The sequence below is a fragment of the Hakea prostrata genome, chromosome 3 (assembly GCF_041222555.1).
Source record: "Hakea prostrata isolate BN-2017 chromosome 3, UWA_Hpros_2, whole genome shotgun sequence".
Classification (NCBI taxonomy): Eukaryota; Viridiplantae; Streptophyta; class Magnoliopsida; order Proteales; family Proteaceae; genus Hakea; species Hakea prostrata.
The window spans coordinates 29,137,951-29,160,210 of record NC_142602.1 but is presented as its reverse complement, the minus strand read 5'-3'; the positions used below and the strand labels follow the sequence as shown (position 1 = coordinate 29,160,210).

Sequence of the window (22,260 nt, the reverse complement as noted above, 5' to 3'; positions counted from 1 at the left end):
CAGATGGGTGGAGGGTTTCTATCTACTTTGCCTTTCTCCATTAACCATTGCTTTTCTCATAGAAAAGGAATCATGTCCAGTGCTTCCTTAACCTGTTAATGGGTCCCTTGCAGGTCCTATCAATGGCCCTTTCATGTCTCCAACCCAGATATGTTGCGTGAATTTGTAGATTGCAGATGTGGACTTTGCTTTCATGGGTGGTGTCCTTCCAGTGGAAAACCAGACCCCACCATGTCAGCCACCATTCCCTGTTTGAAAATTGAGAAGGTTGAAGAAGAAAAGGAAAAGCAAAGCGTGTCTTTGGCAAACATAAGAATTGACTCTTTCCTCTCTCTCTCTCTCTCTCTCTCTATACCTTTGCTTGTTCAGCACACCTAGAGTGTTGTAGTGGTTGGTCTCTTTTTACACAGTTGCAAAACCCATGCTGGTGCTTCTCTTCATAAAGCCATTTTAAACCCAGAAATGAAAAAAGAGATGCTTCTGATTCATGTAGACTCATAGGGTGGTTAAGGGTGTTTGTGAAGCAAAAACTAGAACCAAAGCAGTGCTTTTCATAGCTGCAGATTTGTGGTTTATATTACTTTCTGATCTTATTGTACCTGCCTAATGTCAACCTCTTCTGACCTAAGAAAACCCTACTCAACTTTGTTCTTAGAAATCACATCTAAGAAAACCCTACTCAACTTTGTTTTTAGAAATCAAATCTAATTGACCTTGGCATTATAGCAAACCACTCATGTGCATGAAATGTGAATAGAAAAACAAATCCTCTAGCTCATGTATCGCACGCTTGTTTAAACTTTGTCTGCTACACCCCACACTAGAACGAAAAAGACTATTTAGGGATCACTGTTTTTGCTTTCGGCGGGTGGATCGGAACATGAGAAAAGAAGCTTGTCTCCATTTTTCTGAGAATGAGGAAGATTACATCTGATCTGATTTGTGACCTTGGTGGTCTTCTCTTTATCTCTTTTGTTTTTTGCTTCCCTTTTGTCGATCTTCTAGATGGATCTAAACTCACTGGGCCAGTGCACGTAGAATCTTGACAGTTGGGGCCAAATCAATTCAAAGGAACTTAAACACAGATCTGATCAATTAGAAATTTGATCTAATTAACCCAAGATGGTGCTGCTTGCTTAAGCAAAACTTAAAGAAAAGTGAGAAGCATTACAGATTTCTTGCAAGAAAGCAAGTTGTTTCTATGGATCTAATTGACCCAATATGATGTTGCTTAAGCAAAGCCTAAAGGTTTCACATACAAGACATTTCTTTTTGCTCCCAAGTAAGTCCAAGAATCTTGGAAAAAACCAAAATTAAAACCCCCCATAAAAAGTCTCCATCCAGCAATTATAATTCTTATGAAATCAAAGCTGATGATAAGTACTTCTTCTGGGTCCATCAAAGTTGTTGGAGCCAATTTGGGGAATAACCTCACTGCATTATTTGTTTATTTTGGTCACACTGGAGTCATAGCCACGATTGAGATAAGAAGAAGATTTATGGTCTGAACTTTTTCCAAATATGATTTGTTGAAAAAGGGACTGTTATATTTGAATTGGGTGTTAGCTAGTTATGGCCAATGAGTTTCTTCACAGGACATAGTTTTGGCTAATTCCATCGTACCAGGTACTCTGGTAGTTCATTATGATATGAGGAACAGCAGAACCCAGGACCATTGTCAGAACAGGCTGTTAGAACCAATTTTACAGGACCATTGGTGGGATGCAGTCTGTCATACTAACACACCTTTAAACTGAACCAGAATGGAACCAAATTCTTAGATTCAACTGTTCTGCTTCCCCTTACTCATATTAACACCACCGACGATTTTAGGGGTCAGGGGTGGGGAACCTTTGTTTGTTGCTGTGTGGGTATCTCTGGTGTCGTCTTTACATCATGATACGTGGTGTTTTAGAAATCCAATGATTGCGATAAAAACGGCTGAAAAATCTCAGTTAATCACGTGTCATGACCTGAGGGCCACACAAAGCATACCCAAAGAAGCAGACAAAAGGTCTAAGCATGGGAGATCATTTCCCCTGTCACATAACTTGCCATCACATAGTTGCATCGCTGAAACTTGAGGTCGCTCGAATAGAATTCCAATAAATCTTTAGATGATATAGCTTTACTAGAACCAGAGAAAGGAAATCCTATGAACCTTAGAAAATGTGGTGTTCTAGAAATCCAAAGATTGTGATTACAAAGGCTAAGAAGATCGCAGTTGTTAGATTTTGAAAACACCACATGTTATGATCTGGACATACCTACAACAGCCAACATTAGTTCTAAAGGGTGGGTGGGAGATCATTTCCCCTAGTATTACTTGCCATCGCATTGCATCGCCAAAACTTGAGATTGCTTCTGTTGAACTCCAATGCATCTTAGTTAGTGTAGCTTTCCCATGTCGAGAAAAGGGAATAAAAACATTTAGGTGTATTAAAAAATATATATTATATATATATTAAGAAACACCATTCAAAACTCAGTACAAAATCAAAAATAGTTCTTCCGAATTCAAAGCCTCCCTCTCTGAAGTCAAAGTTTGAGATGTTTCATGCCCTCCGTAGCCACGGTTTCTGCCAGGTCATTCCCAGTTGTTAAGTTCAGTGTGTCCTCCATTTGAACAGATGATTTGGATGGCAAGGAAGAAACCTTAAAGGATTGCAGCTCCTCCTGACCAAGGAGTAGAGCTGGAGGTTCCTCTTTACGAAGAGGTGAAGCAGCAAAGGCGGGCACTGCTTGCCTAATGGACACTGGTGGTGGCCCCATGACTTGAGGCCGGGTTGCATGTTGGGGTACTGACGGTTTCATGCCTTCTGTAGCCATGGATTCTCCCAGGTCATTCCCAGTTGTTAAGTTCAGTGCGTCCTCCATTTGAACAGATGATTTGAATGGCAAGGAAGAAACGTTAGAAGATTGCAGCTCCTCCTGACCAAGGAGTGGAGCTGGAGGTTCCTCTTTACAAAGAGGTGGAGCAGCAAAGACGGGCACTGCTTGCCTAATGCAAACTGGTGGGGCAACTTGAGTTGGTAGTGGCCCCATGACCTGAGGTCTGGTTGCAGGCGGGGGTACTGGTGGCGCAGAGAAAACTGGTACTGAGGTCCTCATTGTTACTGGTGGTGCAATTCCATGGTACAGTGGCCTGAAATGCCTGGCAGGAATATATGGAGCTGCTCCAGCTGCAGGGAATTTCTGAGGTCGAATGCCACGGTTTTCAGGTGGCAAGGACTGTGATGGTTGGGAGCTTTCATGTGATGTAGATACTACTCTGATCCTTGGAACTGTAGGTTGGAAGCTTTCATTTGATGTTGAGGATCCAGCTCTGATCCTGGGTGCAGTTGGTTGAGAGCTTTCATTTGATGTTGAGGATCCTGGTCTGGTCCTGGGAGCTTTCTGATGGATTAGTGGGAGGATTTTTGATGTTGTAACAGGGGGATGTGTACTTGATGGTCTGAGATTTTGCATTGGAAATTTCTTTGAGAATGGAATTGGAGCATCAAGCGAGTTTGCCATCTTTTCCTTCAAACGGTAATTTAGTAGCGCTCGGGCTATAGTGATCTGTTCCTGCTCGTCATTATTTTCTGTCTCTGAGGATGAATTCGCAGATTGCTGTGCCACTGAAAAAAACGAGAGGACATAGTGAGACACTAGCAGGAAATGGCATATGGTTAAAACAGGCAGATAGCCAAGGTCACAGAATATTAATATATTCAAGGAAAGTACTATAGGGAACCTATAACAGGGCAAAAAACCTAGCAAACTTTGTGAAGAATGACATTTTGGTGTACTCATGCAGTTGTTCAATAGACTTCTAAATCTGGCCTCACAGCATTGCTTGGTCCTGGGTCTCAAGACTGGCCCACAATAAAAATCTAATTAAGAACCCTTACTTATGGGTGGATGAGGAAGGTTACCGTTTAACAGTTACAATCAAAATAAGATAATGATTTGCACTCTTTACCATAATACAGTTTCCTGGTAGAACTAAGCATAGAGTCTAATGCATGATTTCCATTGTTTTGAGTAGACAATCCCTATAGAATGCATTGGCTAAATAGCTGGGGGTGGAGTCATTTTACTGTAGGTATACCCATCCATTTACAGAAAAGCATCCAGTGCACGAGGTTCCAACAGGGTCTGGAAGGGAGAAAAATATATAGCCTTACCTGCTGCTTCATAGGAGGGAGTTTCCAAGTTTCGCAATCATGCTTGATGTAGTGGGCTTTTCAGCACTGCGCCTCGCATAGTTCTTCTGAATCTCAAATAGTTTGTAGATCCTCTATTTTTACAATTTAATAAATCACTTGATGCAAAGAAGAAATTCTTCCGATTCATTTAACTATTTCCGTGATCTCTCCTCAAAAGAGCTGAGGGCTAAGGATTGAATCTTAACATGAACCAGCTCCATTGGGGGTTTAGGTATTGGAGCTTTAGCGTTCTAGGTTTCAGCTGGGGCTGAAACTTGGTTCAGGTGTAAAGGGGGCTGGGCCTGTGAAAAAGTTCCGATCCAATAGAGCCTTAACTGAATCTCAATTCTGAAAATCTATTACAGTTGGGAAGATCTAGGAAGTGCTGGTTGAAGTGGTTTGGATGAGAGTTTGAGGCTTGGCTTTCAATTGAGTCCAGGGACTGTGCTGGAGAATGCTGTTGTCCAAAATTGAATGAATTCTAATGGATAGAGTAAGGGAAAATAAGAGTCTCAGGTTGAGGGGTTTTGGAGGTAAATTAGGGCTTGATGGAGGACAGGGTTCCATAGGGTAGATTAAATTGTAACTTGGATAAAAGGGGATAAACAGTAGGGTGATTAAAGCACCAAAGTATACCTTCAGCCTAGATTTTAAGCACTAGAAAAGATCTCACAAAGGAGAGGGATGCGGGACACGGGATGAAAAAACAGCTTGCTCATGCAAATTCTATTTGTTGAAGTCTAGCTTACTCATCCCATCATGGGGTATAAATGGGGGCTTAAACAGCCAACTCAGCCTAATTCTTAATAGGAATGAGAATATAAGAAGAAAAGGGTTCCTAATAGGAATGGAAATAAATAACTTGACTAACTTAAGCTAATTTATACCAACTTATAGCTAACTCCAAAACTAACTTAAAACAGAATAGTAACTCTCTCAAGTTTGGAGATGATGAAAGAAATCTAGTTACAAGCTGATAAGAACCTTCAAATCCTCTATGAAATTCAATGACAAAACAGAATAATTAATAAGATAAAGCTGGTTTTAATGGTGCCAGTCACCCCCAACACCTCATGATGCCCCTCAGCCTATGGCTGCCCACACATAACTCATATAACATTTGATACCTTTCCTCTCCCTTTCCCCTCTATTTATAATCTCCTCTCATACCCTTAACCCTCTCTCCCCCCTCCACATGGCTACCCCTAGGGTCCTATCACTACCAGCCCCTCGAAAATCACCTTGTCCTCAAGGTGATGGAAATTTTGAAGTTTAGTCGTCTTCACATGTTTGCCACACAACCAGGCCATCTCAACAACATTCTCCAAGACCCAACAGCAGGCCCATCTCCAAAGATGCAACTGCTGGCTAATGCCACACTTACAATATGGATCTCCATCCCAGTGACCCGATAGGTTGGTGTCTTGCCACTGCCAGCGAGTCGTGTAATTGTCGAAATCAAAACTACCCCCAAAAACATCATCAAAATGAATCTGATGCCAAATGGCAAATGCTGAGACCTGTGGAACCATTGAAGAGTAACCCTTCTCAAAAATCATCATTCTTCACAAGCATTACCAAGTTGGCCCCATGATCGCCTTTCGCTGCAATGGTCTGAAGAACAAAATCTGAAGAGGACGATGAGAGAATAGCAACGATTACTCCAGCATCAACAACACTTCCAAAGTTTTCTAGATTAGACCTGTTGTGGGAGTGAAATTCCAAAGTTTTTGGTCCAAAAGCTCCTTCTGTGAATCTCAGAGCAGTTGCCCGAGAACAGTCGAGGATTGTACTGTTGAGCATTGCGGTCCTTGCCTCCTGTTCCTTTGCATACTGTTGAGCATCACGCTTCCGCCTCACAAGCAACCTCCTCGGTACTGCCGCCCAAAACTTGCGATCAGTCTGCCGCCCACACATAACTCATATAACATTCGATACCTTTTCTCTCCCTTTCCCCTCTATTTATAATCCCCTCCCATACCCTTAACCCTCTCTCTCCCCTCCACGTGGCTGTGCCTAGGGTCCTATCACAAGCTAAAAGGCTCAACTCCCTAATCAAAATTGATCCAGCTAATTAACTTATTTTGAACTATAAGTGTACCAGTCCAAACTCAAACATAAGAAAGTAAACTAAGTAATAACGATTTCCATATCAACCTAGACACCCTATTTAGGCCCCATAAAGGGGGTGCATTGTAATTTAAACCCATGGGGTCAAAGGCAAATAAGATAGAAAATCCAACCTTGGCTTTCTTGAGAAAAAGAAGACCAATTTGGTGCTGGGTCAAGAGTGCATACAATATTCTTCCTGGTTTTACTAAAATGAAAAACAAACATAGGTAGCATGCACTCAAGGTAACTCAACAGAATATTAAGCAATCCGTATTGTTGTCCGGCTATATAGAATGAATCTCCTGAATGAAGACTGGAGTCAACAAACAAAAGCTGAGTCCGGTTTTGTCAATGATCATTGCATAGCCAACAACTCTTTTAGTTAACATAAAGGTCAGGGATACAGGATGTCAAACATGTCACAAGACCTGTCAGCAGCATGAAAATCGTATAAAAGGTGTCAGACACAGCCAACTTATGAGAGAGATGGATTGATCTCAGTGAACTGATTATAAGAGATGTGCGACAATATCAGTCAGAAAGTTTATAAACCCAAACGGAACCATTCTCATATGTTCTTGCTCAAGTGAGAAAAATCTAATATTTGACAGGAGCTCACATTGTTTCAGAGATGACCATGCTGCCATGGCTGCATTCTTTTCAGCTTGTTTCTTATTCTTGGCAGGTTCACCTGTGAATGTAATCCGGTCCAGTTCTACCACGCAAGTAAAGACAGGTTGGTGCCCAAGACCTGATCGAAAAGTTGTGTACTGAGGCAGAGGAGCTCCAACTCTTTGTGCAATCTCCTGCAAGAGGTTTTTGTATACCCCAGTCTCATCCTGTCCGTAGAAAAGCTTTAGTTTCCACACAAGGTCTTCAATGGCCAATTATCAAAATTTTCACATTTTACTAGCAAAATGAAAATGAAATGATATCAATTATGCTGCAAACAGGTTTTGGACAAAGCTTCAAAACATTTCAGATTTTTTAGCAAAATTTAGACACTGCCTGGAGGAAATTTCAGAAGTTCAGCAAGATATACTAATGTATTTAACATAATACATAAAAACTTCAGGTTATACTGTTTCATTTTAACATCAAGAATCTAATCAAGGAAGACATGGATTGGTCATTTGATAAAATCTGGTCTCTAGTTTGAAGGCAATGACTGGTGTCAGATTGGACCAATCCAATATATCAGCCAATTAATGGACTTATTCTCTTGTTACCTTTTGAGTCCAGCAATTTTTCCATCCATCCCCAATGGAAACATTGGGAATAATCTGTCTTCTAATGCCCAATTTTTGAACTCCTGGTTAGCATCATCTTATTGCATAAATCAGCTAGAGTCCCATGTCAAAGAAGGATCCCACAATTAACATAATTTACACATCAAGATCCGTGATGTGGCAGCAATGAATCTCACAAGACCTAGCTTAGCTACAAATTTTCTTCATACTCTAACATCATGAAGTGTACTAGCAGTCTTAATAAGAGAGTAAAGCTTAAAGAGTGCACACCACTTGATGTGAACCCAGATCTAGGTTTGGTTGATTGGGAATAATGCCTTAGATCTAGGCTCACTCCAGGATCCTCTTCCTTGAGAATCAGCAGTCTTCTAGGGCTGGAATACCCTTCGTTGGAAGGTTATTGGACAAATTCTAGCGGTGCAAGGGATAGGGTAGGTTTGGCCAGACTTGGGGTTTGTGTTTTTAAAGGTTGTAGCCTTGCCGTTTTTAAGGATTTCAGATCTGGAATTGAGGTTTGGCTTTGAAGTTTTCTAGGGTTAGGGTTTCCTATTATGAAGTTAAGTTGCAGAGTTTAAGGTTTTAGATGTGGTAAGTGGCTGGGAGTTGGGCCCAAAGGAAGGGACTGTAGGTATGTTCTAATTTTAAAAGGGGAAGCATTTAGGTCAAGGGGCTAGGCTCCAACTTCAGCTGGAGTCAGCCGGGGCTGTTAATACTTCACACAGAATATTATTACACAAACAGAACTTTAGCCGGAGTCAGCCGGGGGCTGTTAACACTTCACACAGAATACTTTTACACGAATAGAGCCTACACTAACAGAGGGACACTACACTTCACACAGAATGCTATTATAAAGGAAGAAGATAACCAAGAAGGAAGCTGTCTTTAGGAGAGATGAAGAGCACTTGAGAGAAAACCAACAATGCCTTAAAAGAAGGGGGGGGGGTTTACCCTTGTTTATGGTTGCTTTGGACCTTTGGAATCCGCGGACTTAACTTGTTCTTGAATCCGACTGCCAATGTAACGAACAGTAGTTGCTGACGTCATGCTTCCATCGTGTTGTTTATTGTGGGCCATTATGAAATTCATAGAATCTGCTGATGATATCAAATCATTAAAATTTTTCATCTCTTCCATGATGGCCTGTGTGGTTAGCGTACTGTCCACATTTGGGGAGCAATCAAGCTTAAGAATGTTCTCTATTTTGCTAAAAATACCTGAGTTTCTATTTTCTGCTCTTCAGTAGGCTAAGGTGATATCCAAATTTGTGCAGAATAGTCTTCCTCCATTTGTCACCATTGTGTTGTATCTTGGAAGGACATTGGCTATTCAATGGAGGGTGATTAATGATGCTTCCATTTGTCACCATTGTGTTGTATCTTGAGAGGGTATTGGCTGTTTGATGGAGGGTGATTAATGATGCCTTCCATGCAGCTTTACCATCACTAATCTTAAACATCATGTTGGAAGAATTGGCGAAATCCTGACTTGTGTCAGAAGGACACTTGCAGGAGCTCTAATTATATTCAAAACTTACCAAATATAGAACAAACTAAAATCTTCCCAATGTGGGAATCTTACAAGAAAAAAATAAGATCCTAGCAAATGTACTCCCAATAAGGAAAGAACAAAAAAGGAAACTAGATCTTGCCAAATCTCCCTAATCTCCTATAATCAATTTTGCCTTTCAACACTCCCCCTTCAAGTTGGAGCATAGATGTTTATCATGCCCAACTTTTGACAGTGATGCTACTGAACACCTTGGTACTCAAGCTCATTGTAAGTACTTTAGCCCGCTGCTTGTCTGAAATAACAAAAGTAATATGAACCAACCTAGCCTCAATCTTCTTTTTAATGAAATATCTGGTCAATCTCCACGTGCTTGATCCTATCATGTTGTACTAGATTGTTAAATATGCTAATTGTTGACTTGCTATTTGAGTACAATTGTATTGGAACCTCTGAATCTAACCCAATCTCCTCGAGCAACCTGTTCAGCCATAGTACCTCACAAATGCCCTAAGCAATCGCCCTAAACTCGGCCTCGGTAGTGGACCTCGCAACCCCAACTTATTTCTTGCTTCTCCAAGTCACCAGATTACCTCCCACATATGCACAATAGCTAGAGGTGGATCTCCTATCATCCAAACACCCTACCCAATCTGCACCTACATATGCCTCAACTTTAAGTGTCCATAGGCTAAAATCAAAATTCCTTTTCCTGGAGTGGCCTTCAAGTACTTCATGATTTGATACACTACATCCAAGTATGAGGTAATGATCATGTATATACTGGCAAACAAGACTGACTACAAATGTGATGTCTAGTTTGGTATGAGATAGATAGATCAACTTCCCCAACAACTTTTGAATACCTCGTCAACCGGTTATCCTTCTTTCACCTTCAAGTGTATGTTAGGCTCAATAGGCTTACATCCTGACATCCCACTTTCCTCAAATAGATCTAGAGTATACTTCCTTTGAGAGAGAAACATACTAGTAGTCAAATATGCTAACTCCAACCCTAAGAATATGTAATCTTTTCTTTATCTTTAATCTCACATTAAGTTCCCAAAAAGGTCTTCAAAGCTGAAATTTCATCCTTGCTACTGCCTGTGATCACAATATCATCTACATATACTAGAAATATAGTAGTGTAGGAACCATTTCTTTTAATGAACAAAGTGTGGTCTACATTGCTTTGCTTGTAGCCATTAGAGATCATAGCCTTATGGAATCTACCAAACCATGCTCTAGGAGATTGTTTCAATCAATATAATGCCCTCTTCAACTTGCATACTTCCCCACGAATCTCAGCATTGGAATACCCAGGTGGCACATCAATGGACACCTCTTCTGGAGTTCTCCATGTAGAAAAGCATTCTTAACATCTAAGTTATTGTAGGTTCCACCCCTTATTCAATGCACATGAAAGAACAGCCCAAACTGTGTCCATCTTGGCAACAGGAGAAAATGTCTCCTGGTTGTCAATCCCTTTGGCCACCAATCTTGCTTTGTACCTCTTTACAATTCCATCTGCTTTGTACTTAATTACGGACACCCATTTACACCCAGCAATCCACTTTCCTGCAGGCAAAGTGACCAATTCCCACATTTTATTTTTCTCTAGAGCTCACATTCCATCCGTTTCCTTCCAGTTTGAGTGAGATAATGCTTCCTCAAGTGTTAGTAACAGAAAGAAAGGACAAAGAGGAAACGGAACTTTGAAACTCTGGGTCCATGTAACCAAATCCCCCTAATCTCCCATAATTGATTATACCTTTCAACACATCATTTCCATCACTAAATCGTCATCCACATCAATGGGTCCAATGTCATCGTCTAGGTTAGCTAGACACATAATCCAAACTTGATACAATTAATAAAATTATTCTCGTTTTCTTCATCCCAGTGTTGAGTAAATGGTGTACATGAAGTTTGGGTAGACCTGCTATGCCTTGAGAGCGTGTATGATCATTCGGTGCATCATTCGAGGAAGTTGACTTATGAATGCAAAGGTCTATACGAAAGACATTATCCTCATTTGATGGTTTTCATCTCCCAGGTTTGATACCTAAGATATAAGAGAAGTTTCATATACACTTCTTGTATGGATGTCGCCTTAAGATTTTTTCGTAAGGCATACTTTGGGTACCATGTATTGTCTTCCTTAATGGCTGAATTGACTCTTTGCTTTTCGAATAGATAAATCCTACGGATTTAGTAGAAGATTGGTTCTTCATGAAAGGTTATCAGATAATTGCTTAATAGGAGGAAATTACTTATCCTTTCATATAGGGTTTCATCGTCGAATTTTGTTTGTTTAACAATTTCGAAGATAATTCTTGAAATATTTTATCCTCTTGAAAGTGGCTGGATAATTCAACTGAAAATTGAGTTAGGCTCATTCGAAAAGCTTTTCTTCTCTCTCTACAGTGGGTTTTTCCACAACAAATTGAGTTTTTCTTGCCATTTTATAGAACTCCTCTGTGATGATGCCCTTTTGTTAATTTAATTAATTAATTAATTTATTTATTTTACTTTTCCTATTTATGTAGGGATTCTTAGATAACTATTTCACCTGTGATGAAGTCGTCTAGGGAGTCTTGAAAATTTTCCTTTGTTTCCATGCCTTTGATTGAGTATCATAGGCTTGAAATTCCTAAAACTTTTGTTAAAGAAACTACAAAAAGACAATGTATTTATCTGGACAAAGATGATAGTCAACTTGTCCAAAATATTAGAAAAGAAGCTAAACAATTATCCCCTATCTATTTTCCTAAAACTAGAGATAGTCTCATCCCAGAAATAAATGTTAGTGACGAACTTCATGGCGTTGTTCTTAAAGCCAGACCACTAAATAATCCTAAAGAAGAACAAATATATGGATATGATTCAGGGATATTTCCTCCATCTCAATGCAAATATATTACCTTTGAAAAAGAAATTTCAATTGTAGTAAACGGACTAACAAAGTTCCAAATTTTCCTTGTACCAAAAAACTTCTTAATTAGAACAAATAACTAATCTGTTTGCACCTTCTTGAAAACCAAGAAAAAGAATGAAGAAAACTCTCGAAGACTCAACTGGAATAATTTTATTTGTCAATATGGATTTGATATTGAATATGTTAATAGTTCTAAAAATTTTCTTGCCGATTATCTTAACTGACCCCATAGAGAAAACACCTGACGGATGGATCACAATCTTGAAGAAAGCCAATAAAGCCTGGTACTCAACCAACAAGAAGGGCTTTAAAAGTTGAAACCGTCCAGTAAGGATGATACTCATCCTATCCCTGGAACAGCTGCAACCACTAGAACTCGATTAGTTAATAACAAGGAAAAACAATTTGTTCATCATCCCAAAAAGGGTAAACAATCCCTCAAAGAAGAATACAAAAAGAAGGGTTCTCCCACCAAACAAGATTCCTCTAATAAGCTTCTTGGACAATCCATGGAAGCCTTCGCCAGTATGTTTAGGAATTTCATGCCTATGATACTCAATCAAGGGCATGGAAAGCTCTAAAGGAAAACCTACCAAAGGAACTTTTTCAAGACTCCCAAGACCCATTTCCAATTTCATCACAAGTGCAACCGTTATTAGTAGAATCCCTGAACGAGGAGGAAAAGCCAAAAATTGAATTTAAGTTAACAGAATGGTATCATCACAAAAGAGTTCCCATAAAATGGCAAGAAAAGCTAAATTCGTTGTGGAAAAACCAATGTGGAGAGAGAAGAAAAACTTTTTGAATAAGCCTAACTCAATTATCAGTTGAATCAGGCAACCACTCTTAGAATGATAAAATATTTCAACGATTAGTCTTCAAAATTGTTAAACAAACAAATTTCGACGATGAAATTCCATATGAAAGGATAAGTAATTTCCTCCTGACAAGTAATTACCTCACAACCTTTCATTATGTACTCGTCTTCTACAAAACCCGTAGGATTTGTTAAATTGAAAAGGTAAATCACATCACACCAACAAATGTTTTCCAAAGAATCAATTTAGTCATTGAGGTAGACAATAAATAGAAACCAAAGTAAGCCTTATAGAAATATCTTAAGGCAAACGACAAGCAAGAAGGGTACATGAAACTTCTATTCTATCCTAGACCCAAGCTTGGGAGATGAAAACCATTGAAAGGGTTTATGTGGAAAGATGGTCTTTCACATAGACCTAGACCTTGCATTCATAGACCAGCTTCCTCGAATGGTGCAATGAATGATCAAACACACTCTTAAGGCATGGCAAGTCTACCCAGCCTTCATGTTCACCATCTACTCAACACTGGGATGGAGAGAACGAAATCAGCCATATCAAATTTGGATTATGCATCTAGCCAACCTAGATGATAACGTTGGACCCATTCATGTGGATGAAGATTTAGTGATGAAAAATATGTTTAATATCAGTGATGGTAAAATAGCATGGAAGGCGTCATCAATCGCCCCTCCATTGAATAGCTAGCGCGCCCTCCCTAAGATACAACAAAATGGTGATAGATGAAAAAGACTATTCTGCATAGATTTGGACACCACCTTCAAGCCTCTACTAAAGAGCAAAAAAGAACTCAAGAATTTTTTGACAGAATCAACAAAATAGAAAAGATTCTTAAGCTTGACGCCCTAGCACGAGTCCTTATAGATGTGGATAGTACACTAACCAGTACACTAACACACATGACATCATGAAAGAGATGGAAAATTTTAATGAATTGGTAGTATCACTAGACTTTATAAATTCTATAATAGCCCATAATATAGCCAAGATGTGGAAGCATGACGCTAGCAGTCGGATTCAAGAACAACTTAAGTCTACGGATTCCAAAGGTCTTAAAGTATGAAGGTCCAACGCAACTATAAATAAGGGTACCCCCCCCCCTCTTAAGGCATCGTAGCCTTCATTAGTGCTCTTCATCTCTCCTAAAGACAGCTTCCTTCTTGATTCTTGTCTTCCTTTATAATAGTATTCTATGAGAAGTGTTGTGTCCCTTTGATAGTGTAGCCTTTGTTTGTGTGATAGCATTCTATGCGAAGCAGCCCGGCTGACTTCGGCTAGAGTTTTGTCTGGGTAATAGTATTTTGTGTGAAATCTCAACAGCCCTAGCTAACTCCAGCTAAACAACACTTGCTGCAAATCTGGATTTTGATTTTCTGCAATCCTAGACGTGCCGCAAGCTGGAAAAGAAGAATGAAGAAGAAACATTAAGGGGGAGGGGCTAGAATGGTAGACTAGGGTTAGGGGAGGGTAGGGAATTAAGAAATAGTGCTGTGGGGGGAGGGGGATTCCTAAGTCTGCTGCAGGGGTTGGGAGGGGCTGGGGTAACCTAAGATGGAAGTGGAGGGGGCTGGAATTCCAGAAACTAGGGTTAGAGGGTGGGGTAGGCTTGTGGGTGGGAGAAGAAACGAGGGAATGGGGCTGGGATGGGGTGAAGGGGGCTGGACTTACTTGGGTTTGAATTAGAATTGCCGAACTTGAAGAAGAACACTGGAATTTGGAAAATTCTGCAGAAATCACTCACTTGAAGTAACCGCAGGCCCCCTAGGGAACCCACGACCTCTCTAGCTTGCCTCCAATGCTCAATCAATATGTCATTCCTAAATCAAATTGCTGATTACAATGTTTGAAGTCTAATTTATAGCCTACTGAAAGAAATTAGACTAAGGCTCTAACTTGCGATGCAAGTCAAGTCAAACTGAAACTCCTAATAGGCTAGTACTTTAATTCACACAAGGACTCTTCATAACTTACTCTAGAGGAATCAAACTTGAATTCTAAGAGCAGAAATGGATTCCTTGCAAGGAGTAGGGCAATTACAGTGGACTCCTTCATATTCTAGGAATCTAACTCTAATCAAGCCTCTTCAATAACTTGCAAAATAAGGACTTAATTTAAAAAATAAATAAATAGATAAATAAAAAAAAACTAGGGTCCAACAGACATATGAACCCAACGAAAATTTTGCAAGACTACCAAAATGCCCCTGGTGGTAGTAGTGGCTGTTGGGGCACGGGGAACAATCCTAGGCCTTATTCGGCCCTAAATATGGTTTACATCACCACTGCAGGGTCTAAGGAGGACCATGATGTACTAATATGCATGATCTTAGTAATTAATTCAAATTCAGGACTTGAACAAGAACACTCCACTTCAAGCACTCGCTGTGTTGCACACACACACGGAAAGAGAGAGAGAGAGGGGCTACATGTCATTGAATGTATTTAACTTAGTACTGTAAGAAACGGAATAATGTTTCATTCTGCATCCATTTGCTTTTTGAGTCTGTGTTTGGCTCTTCAAAGTTAAAATGCCAAGCCATTATCAAAAGTACGATTCACATGACCTTCATCAGTTGCCTGAATCATTGAACCACTTCATCTCCAAACTCAACTTTTGAAACAAACAGGAAATAAAAGTGCTAACAAGTAGGCATTACATCATGATATGCTAATGTAAAAAATTAATCCCTCAAGTTACGTTAACTCCTGACACCCAACAGGCTTTGGAATTTGCACCACCATCCCAGAAATTGCACAAACTATCAATTTCTTTCTGACACATGGGAATTACACTGAAATCTAAGTTTAATTGCAAGAGGATTTTAGGAATTTTAACAGATTACAGTTTGCCTTCCCATTTCAGGTTTTCATTTAATTGATCATTTATTATGATCCCAAAATCATTCTTTTATTGTATTAACTTATTTGATCAGGGTTTAATCGAGAATTTCATAATAACTGCCACATGAGCTTAACTTGCACACAGAACTCTCTAGTCACCTCTAGAAGAATCTCTAGATGGAAATGGTTTGTCCATGTGGGGGACTTATATGGCCTATCAACCAAGGGAATGATAAGAGGAATACAACACCCCTTTGAGAGTTGTCAAAACTTCAATGCGTATTCTCAACTTTAAAGAATACCATCTTTCCTTTTTCCTACTCATAATCTGATTTAAACTTTTTTTGGTGGTTGTTTCTTCATGCAGGCATCCCTGTTAGGACCATCATCTATCGCTAGAATCTGGTTTGACTCTAAATGTTTCTTTTGTGCTGCCTATGATGAATTGGCATCTCTTTTTATCTTGTGATTGGTCCAAACATGTTTGGTCTGCAGGATCTCTAGGTCGCGAATGGAGAATTTATGACACTAATCTGCTTTCTAGAGAATCAAAGTGTAGGTTTCTCTCAGTTTTCATCATTACTTGCCATGTTCTGGAAAACCAGAGATAGATTTTAAGGATTGGCAAAACCTAATATCCTCTTCCATCTTATCCTAAGCATGTGGATCAAACTTTCAAAATCTCAATCTTCCAAAGGTTGAATTCCTTTCTAGCACCTTATTATGGTTTTCCCATCTTCATCTGCAGGGATTGCTTACCCACCCACACTCCATCCACTCAGCTTGGGCCTTTAGTGATTTATACAAACGTTTTTTTTCTTATGACAGGTGAAGGTCCTTTAGACTCTGACAACACCCGTTTGCAGAAATTGTTTGAAATATTGGAAGGATTTTTTAAATCTAGGAGTCATATCCCAGTACAACAAGTTTGTCACTCTACCAATTTCATGCATGACCTGCTTCTAAAGCCTTCTAAAGACCGATGCTATTGGATTACTACAACATGCACAAGCTCCTTTATTGAATGTAATGTCAAAGCAGTTCACTAGAAACCCTTACAAATTTTTGGGGAGATCCTACATTAGTTGGCTCCTAATGCTTCAAATGCCAACTCCATCTTTCTATTCCATAACCCTTTTGTAAATTGCTATCTTTATTTCACAATAAAAAACAGAAAAGAAATTCCATAGAGGGCTGTGCACCAATTCTAATGGATAGGTTATGACCATATATAGAATAGTAGTCAGTGATCATGTAATGGAAGATCTTTCCATACCATCCATATATTAACCAAAAATAGCATATGGTAGAATACTTCTGGACTGAAATTATCACATAATTGTAAGATCTAATGTTATATCTTTCCTACCCCCAAAATTTGAGCATCAACTAAGCTGTCATGTGATAGGTAAAGCATTTGCACACCTTACATAGAGACATGACCTACTGGTTTCACCTGGGCAAACCAACAAACAACAACTTAACTTTCCCCAACTAAATGGAGTTCACCATATATGGGCAGACCTAAGATAACCTTAGGAGAAGTGGTTAGAAAGGATATGCACAGCTTGTGCCTTGTATCTAATATGACATCAAATAGAGATGATTGAAAGGCAAGGATCCATGTAGACGACAACATTTAGTTGGGACAAGGCTCATTGTTGTTGTATACATTTATTACGAGTAAAATTTTATAATGATCATCCACATGACTATATCACTAACTCCGCACAATCCCACTTTCTGGTTATTAAATCTCATTTTAACTTGCATCCCAATCCCTTTAGCTGGCTTTCACCCAAGAAAGAAAAATGCCCTTTGGCTTTGGTTGGCTGCAAGGGGAATTGAAATGGAAGGGAAGTGGAATTTTCAAACTTAAAAATCAAAGCAATTACATTTACACCCCTTGTGTTTGCAAACAATTACATTTACACCCCCTGGAATTTAATCTATTAAAAACATCCCCATGTGCCTAACACCGTTAGTTTAAGTATAAAAAGACATATTTACCCTTAGTGAATCTTAACGTAAGTTTAAAATATATATATAAATAAAAATCGGTCAATTATTAGTGTGAACTGACTTTTTTGGGAGACTTTTTAGGAGAAAAAGAACTTTTTTTTTTTGGTAGAAGATTAGAGACTTTCAATCTTCTTCTTTTCTATAATTTTTTTGGGGTGGGTGGGGGTGGGGGGAGGTTTGAAATAATAAGGAAAATATTGAGAACTTTGAAAATACACTACATGCTGAATCATCACTTAACCCTATTATTCTACCAGTATGAGTACAATAGTTATATAATTCAAAACATAAGGGGTGCAAATGTAATAGGATAAATTTCAGCGGGTGTAAACATATATAGTTTGCAAACAGAAGGGGTGTAAATGTAATTTGCTCTAAAAATTAATATTTGCAGTCATTAGTCATTACCCCGTTTGACTATATCAATAATTCAAAACAACACCACTTTTTGTTTTAAAATTCACTTTACAGTGTAAAATAAAAAATGTGTTATTACTTACATACGATGAGAAATTTGAAGTAATTTCTCAAAAATGATTATAGAATTTTATTTTTTTAAGGTTGAAAATTTCCACTTCCCTTCCCCTTTAATCCTTGCAACAAACCTAATTTTGGTTTAAAATTAGAATAAAAAATGCATGCAAAATGAATTGTTACAAAATATGACTAATAATTTAAGTATAATAGGATATAATTACATAAGTTCTTTGTTTGAGTTTGAAAACTTTCACTTTCCTTCCTTTAATTTCCTTGGGCTTATTGCCAATGGGGAAGAAGCTCACTATAAGGTGAAGGAAAAAGCTTGAATCATGCACATTAACCATCAAGCCGAAATCTCGGCCGTCAAACCCGAAATCTTGGTCAAGATTTCGATCTCGACCGTTGAATTTCAACGGTCGGGATCAAATTTCGACCGAAATATCGATTCGACCGCCTGAAATGTGTGACTTGATGGTCCTGCGCATTAAATGTGCAGGACCCAAGCAAGACCCATAAGGTGAACCACAAGGTTGTGAAATTTCTGAGTGTGAGAAACAAGTGGGGATGCACAGCTACGATAAGGTGGGCTCCATTATACTCCTTCTAGTCAAAGATACCCCTGACTCTAGTATTTGGAAAGGAATCCAACCGGGAGGGACCAGATGTATATGACAGTGGGTTTGCATTGGACGATTCCAGATCAAACAGAACCAGAAATGCCTTGCCGGGCCAAAGATTGGAGTTCGGAGCCGGAATGCTCCATTTTACTCAAAGCACCAGCAACCCGTTTGGGGTCTTCTACAAAAATGCCAACGACCACTGGTGGGTATTCTCGGAACACGTGTAAGGTAAACAAAATTAATCAATCATGTCACGCTATTGATGCGGCTCAGCTACCTCTAAAATTTCACTCTTTCCCAAATTGACATTCTCTCCTCTTTTTTTGCCCTTTCCTATCCTTTTCTTAACAGGGTGACGGGAATCGGAGGTCAGACGACTCAGACTGTCAGAAAATGGAGTCCCACTAGTAAGGGGTAACAAGGAGGGTTACTTTCGTCATTCTAGGAAATAAAAACCAGAGATGTGATATAGGGTTTACTCGTCGCCGGCGAAGATCAAACAAGCAGCAGGAGCAAGAACCCATCTGGAGCACATTGGTTGATGCACAGAGAGACACAGAGAGAGGAGGGGAAGCTTTAATCTGGCACTTCTAATTTAGTTTCTCTCTACATTCCTCTCTGGAATGGATGATTAAAAGAAACCCAAGAAAGAAAGAAAGAAAAAAATGGCGGAAAGCAATAAAGTTGAAGAGAAATGGAGAAGTTCATTTGACGGAACCCTAACGGTAAATAGAAGAAGAAAGGGACTTACCAGGATCCTGGCAGCAAGAGAATGTGAAGGACCTCTGTTGGAAAGCGAATTGAGAGCTACCTCAGCTGCCGAGTGCTCAGCTTGCCTTAACGTCGTACAGTAATTGGGGCTCTCGAAGATCTCGCCGTTAAAGTTAACCGTAGCCTTGAATCTCGGTGCGTGATCGGGACCTTCTCTTATGCAAGTATATGAAGGAAGATTAAAGCAGCTTCTCTGCGCCAGCTCCTGAAGCTGGTTCTTATACATCTCTTACACCCCTTTCTCTTCCTCCTTCTCTCTATCTCTCTCTCTTAGTTTCTTTTCTCACTCTACTTTATCTCCTCCCTCGATGGAGAAGCCCGGAAGCCCCATGCTGTAACGGTTTAAGAGTCCACAGATCCGATCGACAGCTTCTGGGTACCAAATGCAGCAAAAACTAGAGCTTCTCGACGAATTGACGAAAAAGAATGAATTTTCCCCAGGGGATTTCTAGGGTTTATGAGAACTTATCTGGCCACAAATGGTTGTTATAGAAAGGAGAGCGAAAAAAGAGAGTGGAGACGATCTGCACTTTGCAGCTTTCAGACAGGCGGAGAGACTGGAGAGTTTCTAGTGCTGCAACCTTTTCCTTATTAGTTTATGATTTTCCCGTTTAGGGTTCTGATAAGGTATCATAGATCCCCAACCAAGCTACTCTTCACCTTAGCCAGGATACCCAGTATTCAGGAATCTTCTAAGAAGGAAAAAAGAGGATTCTTGGATCAAAACCCTTGTAGAGAGAGGAGAGCTCTACCTCAGTGGAGTAGCAGATGTGAAATCTTCATCGATACCGAATCAATTCCCACCAGAAAAAAGCTCAACCATGGACTCTGTTCTAGTGATATCACATCACACTCAGTCACTCACCTCACATTTATTTATTTTATTTATAACTTCATTGAGGTGGGTCAACTGAACGTTAATGTTGCATGGATGTGATGTGATCTCTTCATACATTTTTCTCTCTTTCTTTAATGGCGTTCCTAATTACAGTAACCAATCCATTAATATTTAATTGGAGTACAGCAATGACGTTTACCGCCACTATTGACTAATAAAACCATGTAAAGACCAGGAGAGCTGAGAAAATATGATGGGAATCTTTACGCTTCCAAGGAGAACAATCTCCTCATGCAATGCATCTCCACCCCACAGAAGTTCACATATAAATAAATAATTATTAAAAAATAAATTACATATAAATATGAAAATTTTAAAAATTATTAATAAAAATATCAGAGAGTTTTATGTAGGCTCTACCTTCAAATGTGTGATTCAAAAACTTCAGAAGACTTCATTGTTCTCTTTGACTGAGAGTTGATCAGACTTTGCATAAAAGACTTTCCCTATCTTGCCATTAGAATTCAAAAACTATTTGCTCAAGTTGTTATGTACGCAGGTCTGATTCTATATAAATGTAGGGTGATAGTTAGGGTTAAATTTTTCCCGATGCGATACATATCCACATTGACCGGGTTCATCTTAAACTTATTGAATCTGAAGTGTGTATGTATTAAATTTTTCTTTCATTGTACGATGGCTCCCAAGATTCAATCCTCACAGAAACTACTAATTATAAAGTACAATTAATGAATCTAATTAAGGGTTTGTTTTTTAATCTATTGAATCTGTCCAAGATCTGAGAGAAAATGCATCTTAGTTCTCTAGGGACTGGTGATGAAAATTAATACTAAAAATAAAAAAAAAGAAGAAGAAAGGTTTGCCTCCGTTGAACCTGCAACCCAAACACTCAATCATATCAAACATGCTTTTATAAAGTGAACCCTTAGTGGAATTTATCTGAAGTACCCATGAAACAAAACTTGTAAAAAGCAGAACTAAAGTGTTTGTTTAGTGGCAGATAAGAAAGGGCATTAATCTTGTGGACAATTAGAAGTTTTAATCCATATGATTAATTCAAACATAAATGTGTAATTAGTAGATAGCCCTAACAAATTAAGAAAAGATGTTTTTAAGGCACCAAATCTTGAGCAAATCTTTACCTTGCTAATCTGTCAACCATGAAGATGGAAGTGGGAGTATAACACACTTAAGTCATTAGGAGATAATCATAATCAGTGTCTTAATCATATCTTAAAAAGCTAATTCAGCACTTTGCCTTTAAACCACAAAGAGAAAAGGTCACCAAATTGGCCAATTACCAGAAAGTGTTAATTACTGGCCCTTCTATTCCTTGGATGATGACAAGAAAGGATAGGCCCCTAGGTTTTTAAATTTTTTGGGCTTTTTTGTATGTGTGTGGAGGGAAATAGCCAAGAGGTCCATTTTGTTAAGTGCATTTTGCCTAATCAAAAGAATGGGTATAGAAGTTGTAAACTTTTTTGATGGTTGATTGTTATCAAAAAGATAAAATATATTACCCCTCCAATGATATAAAGTATCTATGATATTCTTTTATTTAAAAAAAGCGATCAAAATGAACACGAAATCAACTTGGAGAAAGATTGATCAAAGAATCACTGTTGTAATGTTAGTGTTTTTAGGATTAATGCTATATACATTTTTTCAACAAAAAAAAATGTTATATACATTTCTATTTTGGACAAATTTCCTAGGTAGTCAGATTTTATGAAAGATTTACTTCATAAGATATTTTAAAAAAAGTGTATTCAAATAGATATTTTTTTTTGAAAATAATTACCGAATCTTAAATATTGTGATAATTTTTTA

The 22,260-nt window shown here is 38.8% G+C and overlaps 1 protein-coding gene across 1 annotated transcript; it reads right to left on the bottom strand.

Annotated features, from left to right (window-relative positions):
* Positions 1 to 2,308: 2,308 nt before the first annotated feature.
* On the bottom strand, positions 2,309 to 20,414 carry LOC149022016 (double-stranded RNA-binding protein 2-like). The gene is made up of 3 exons (XM_089150216.1): positions 19,552 to 20,414; positions 6,922 to 7,141; positions 2,309 to 3,620 (listed from the first exon to the last, which is right to left on the bottom strand). The coding sequence occupies exons 1-3, from the start codon at positions 19,795 to 19,797 to the stop codon at positions 2,539 to 2,541; spliced, it is 1,548 nt and encodes a 515-aa protein (XP_089006342.1). The 5' UTR covers positions 19,798 to 20,414; the 3' UTR covers positions 2,309 to 2,538.
* Between the last annotated feature and the right edge of the window lie 1,846 nt (positions 20,415 to 22,260).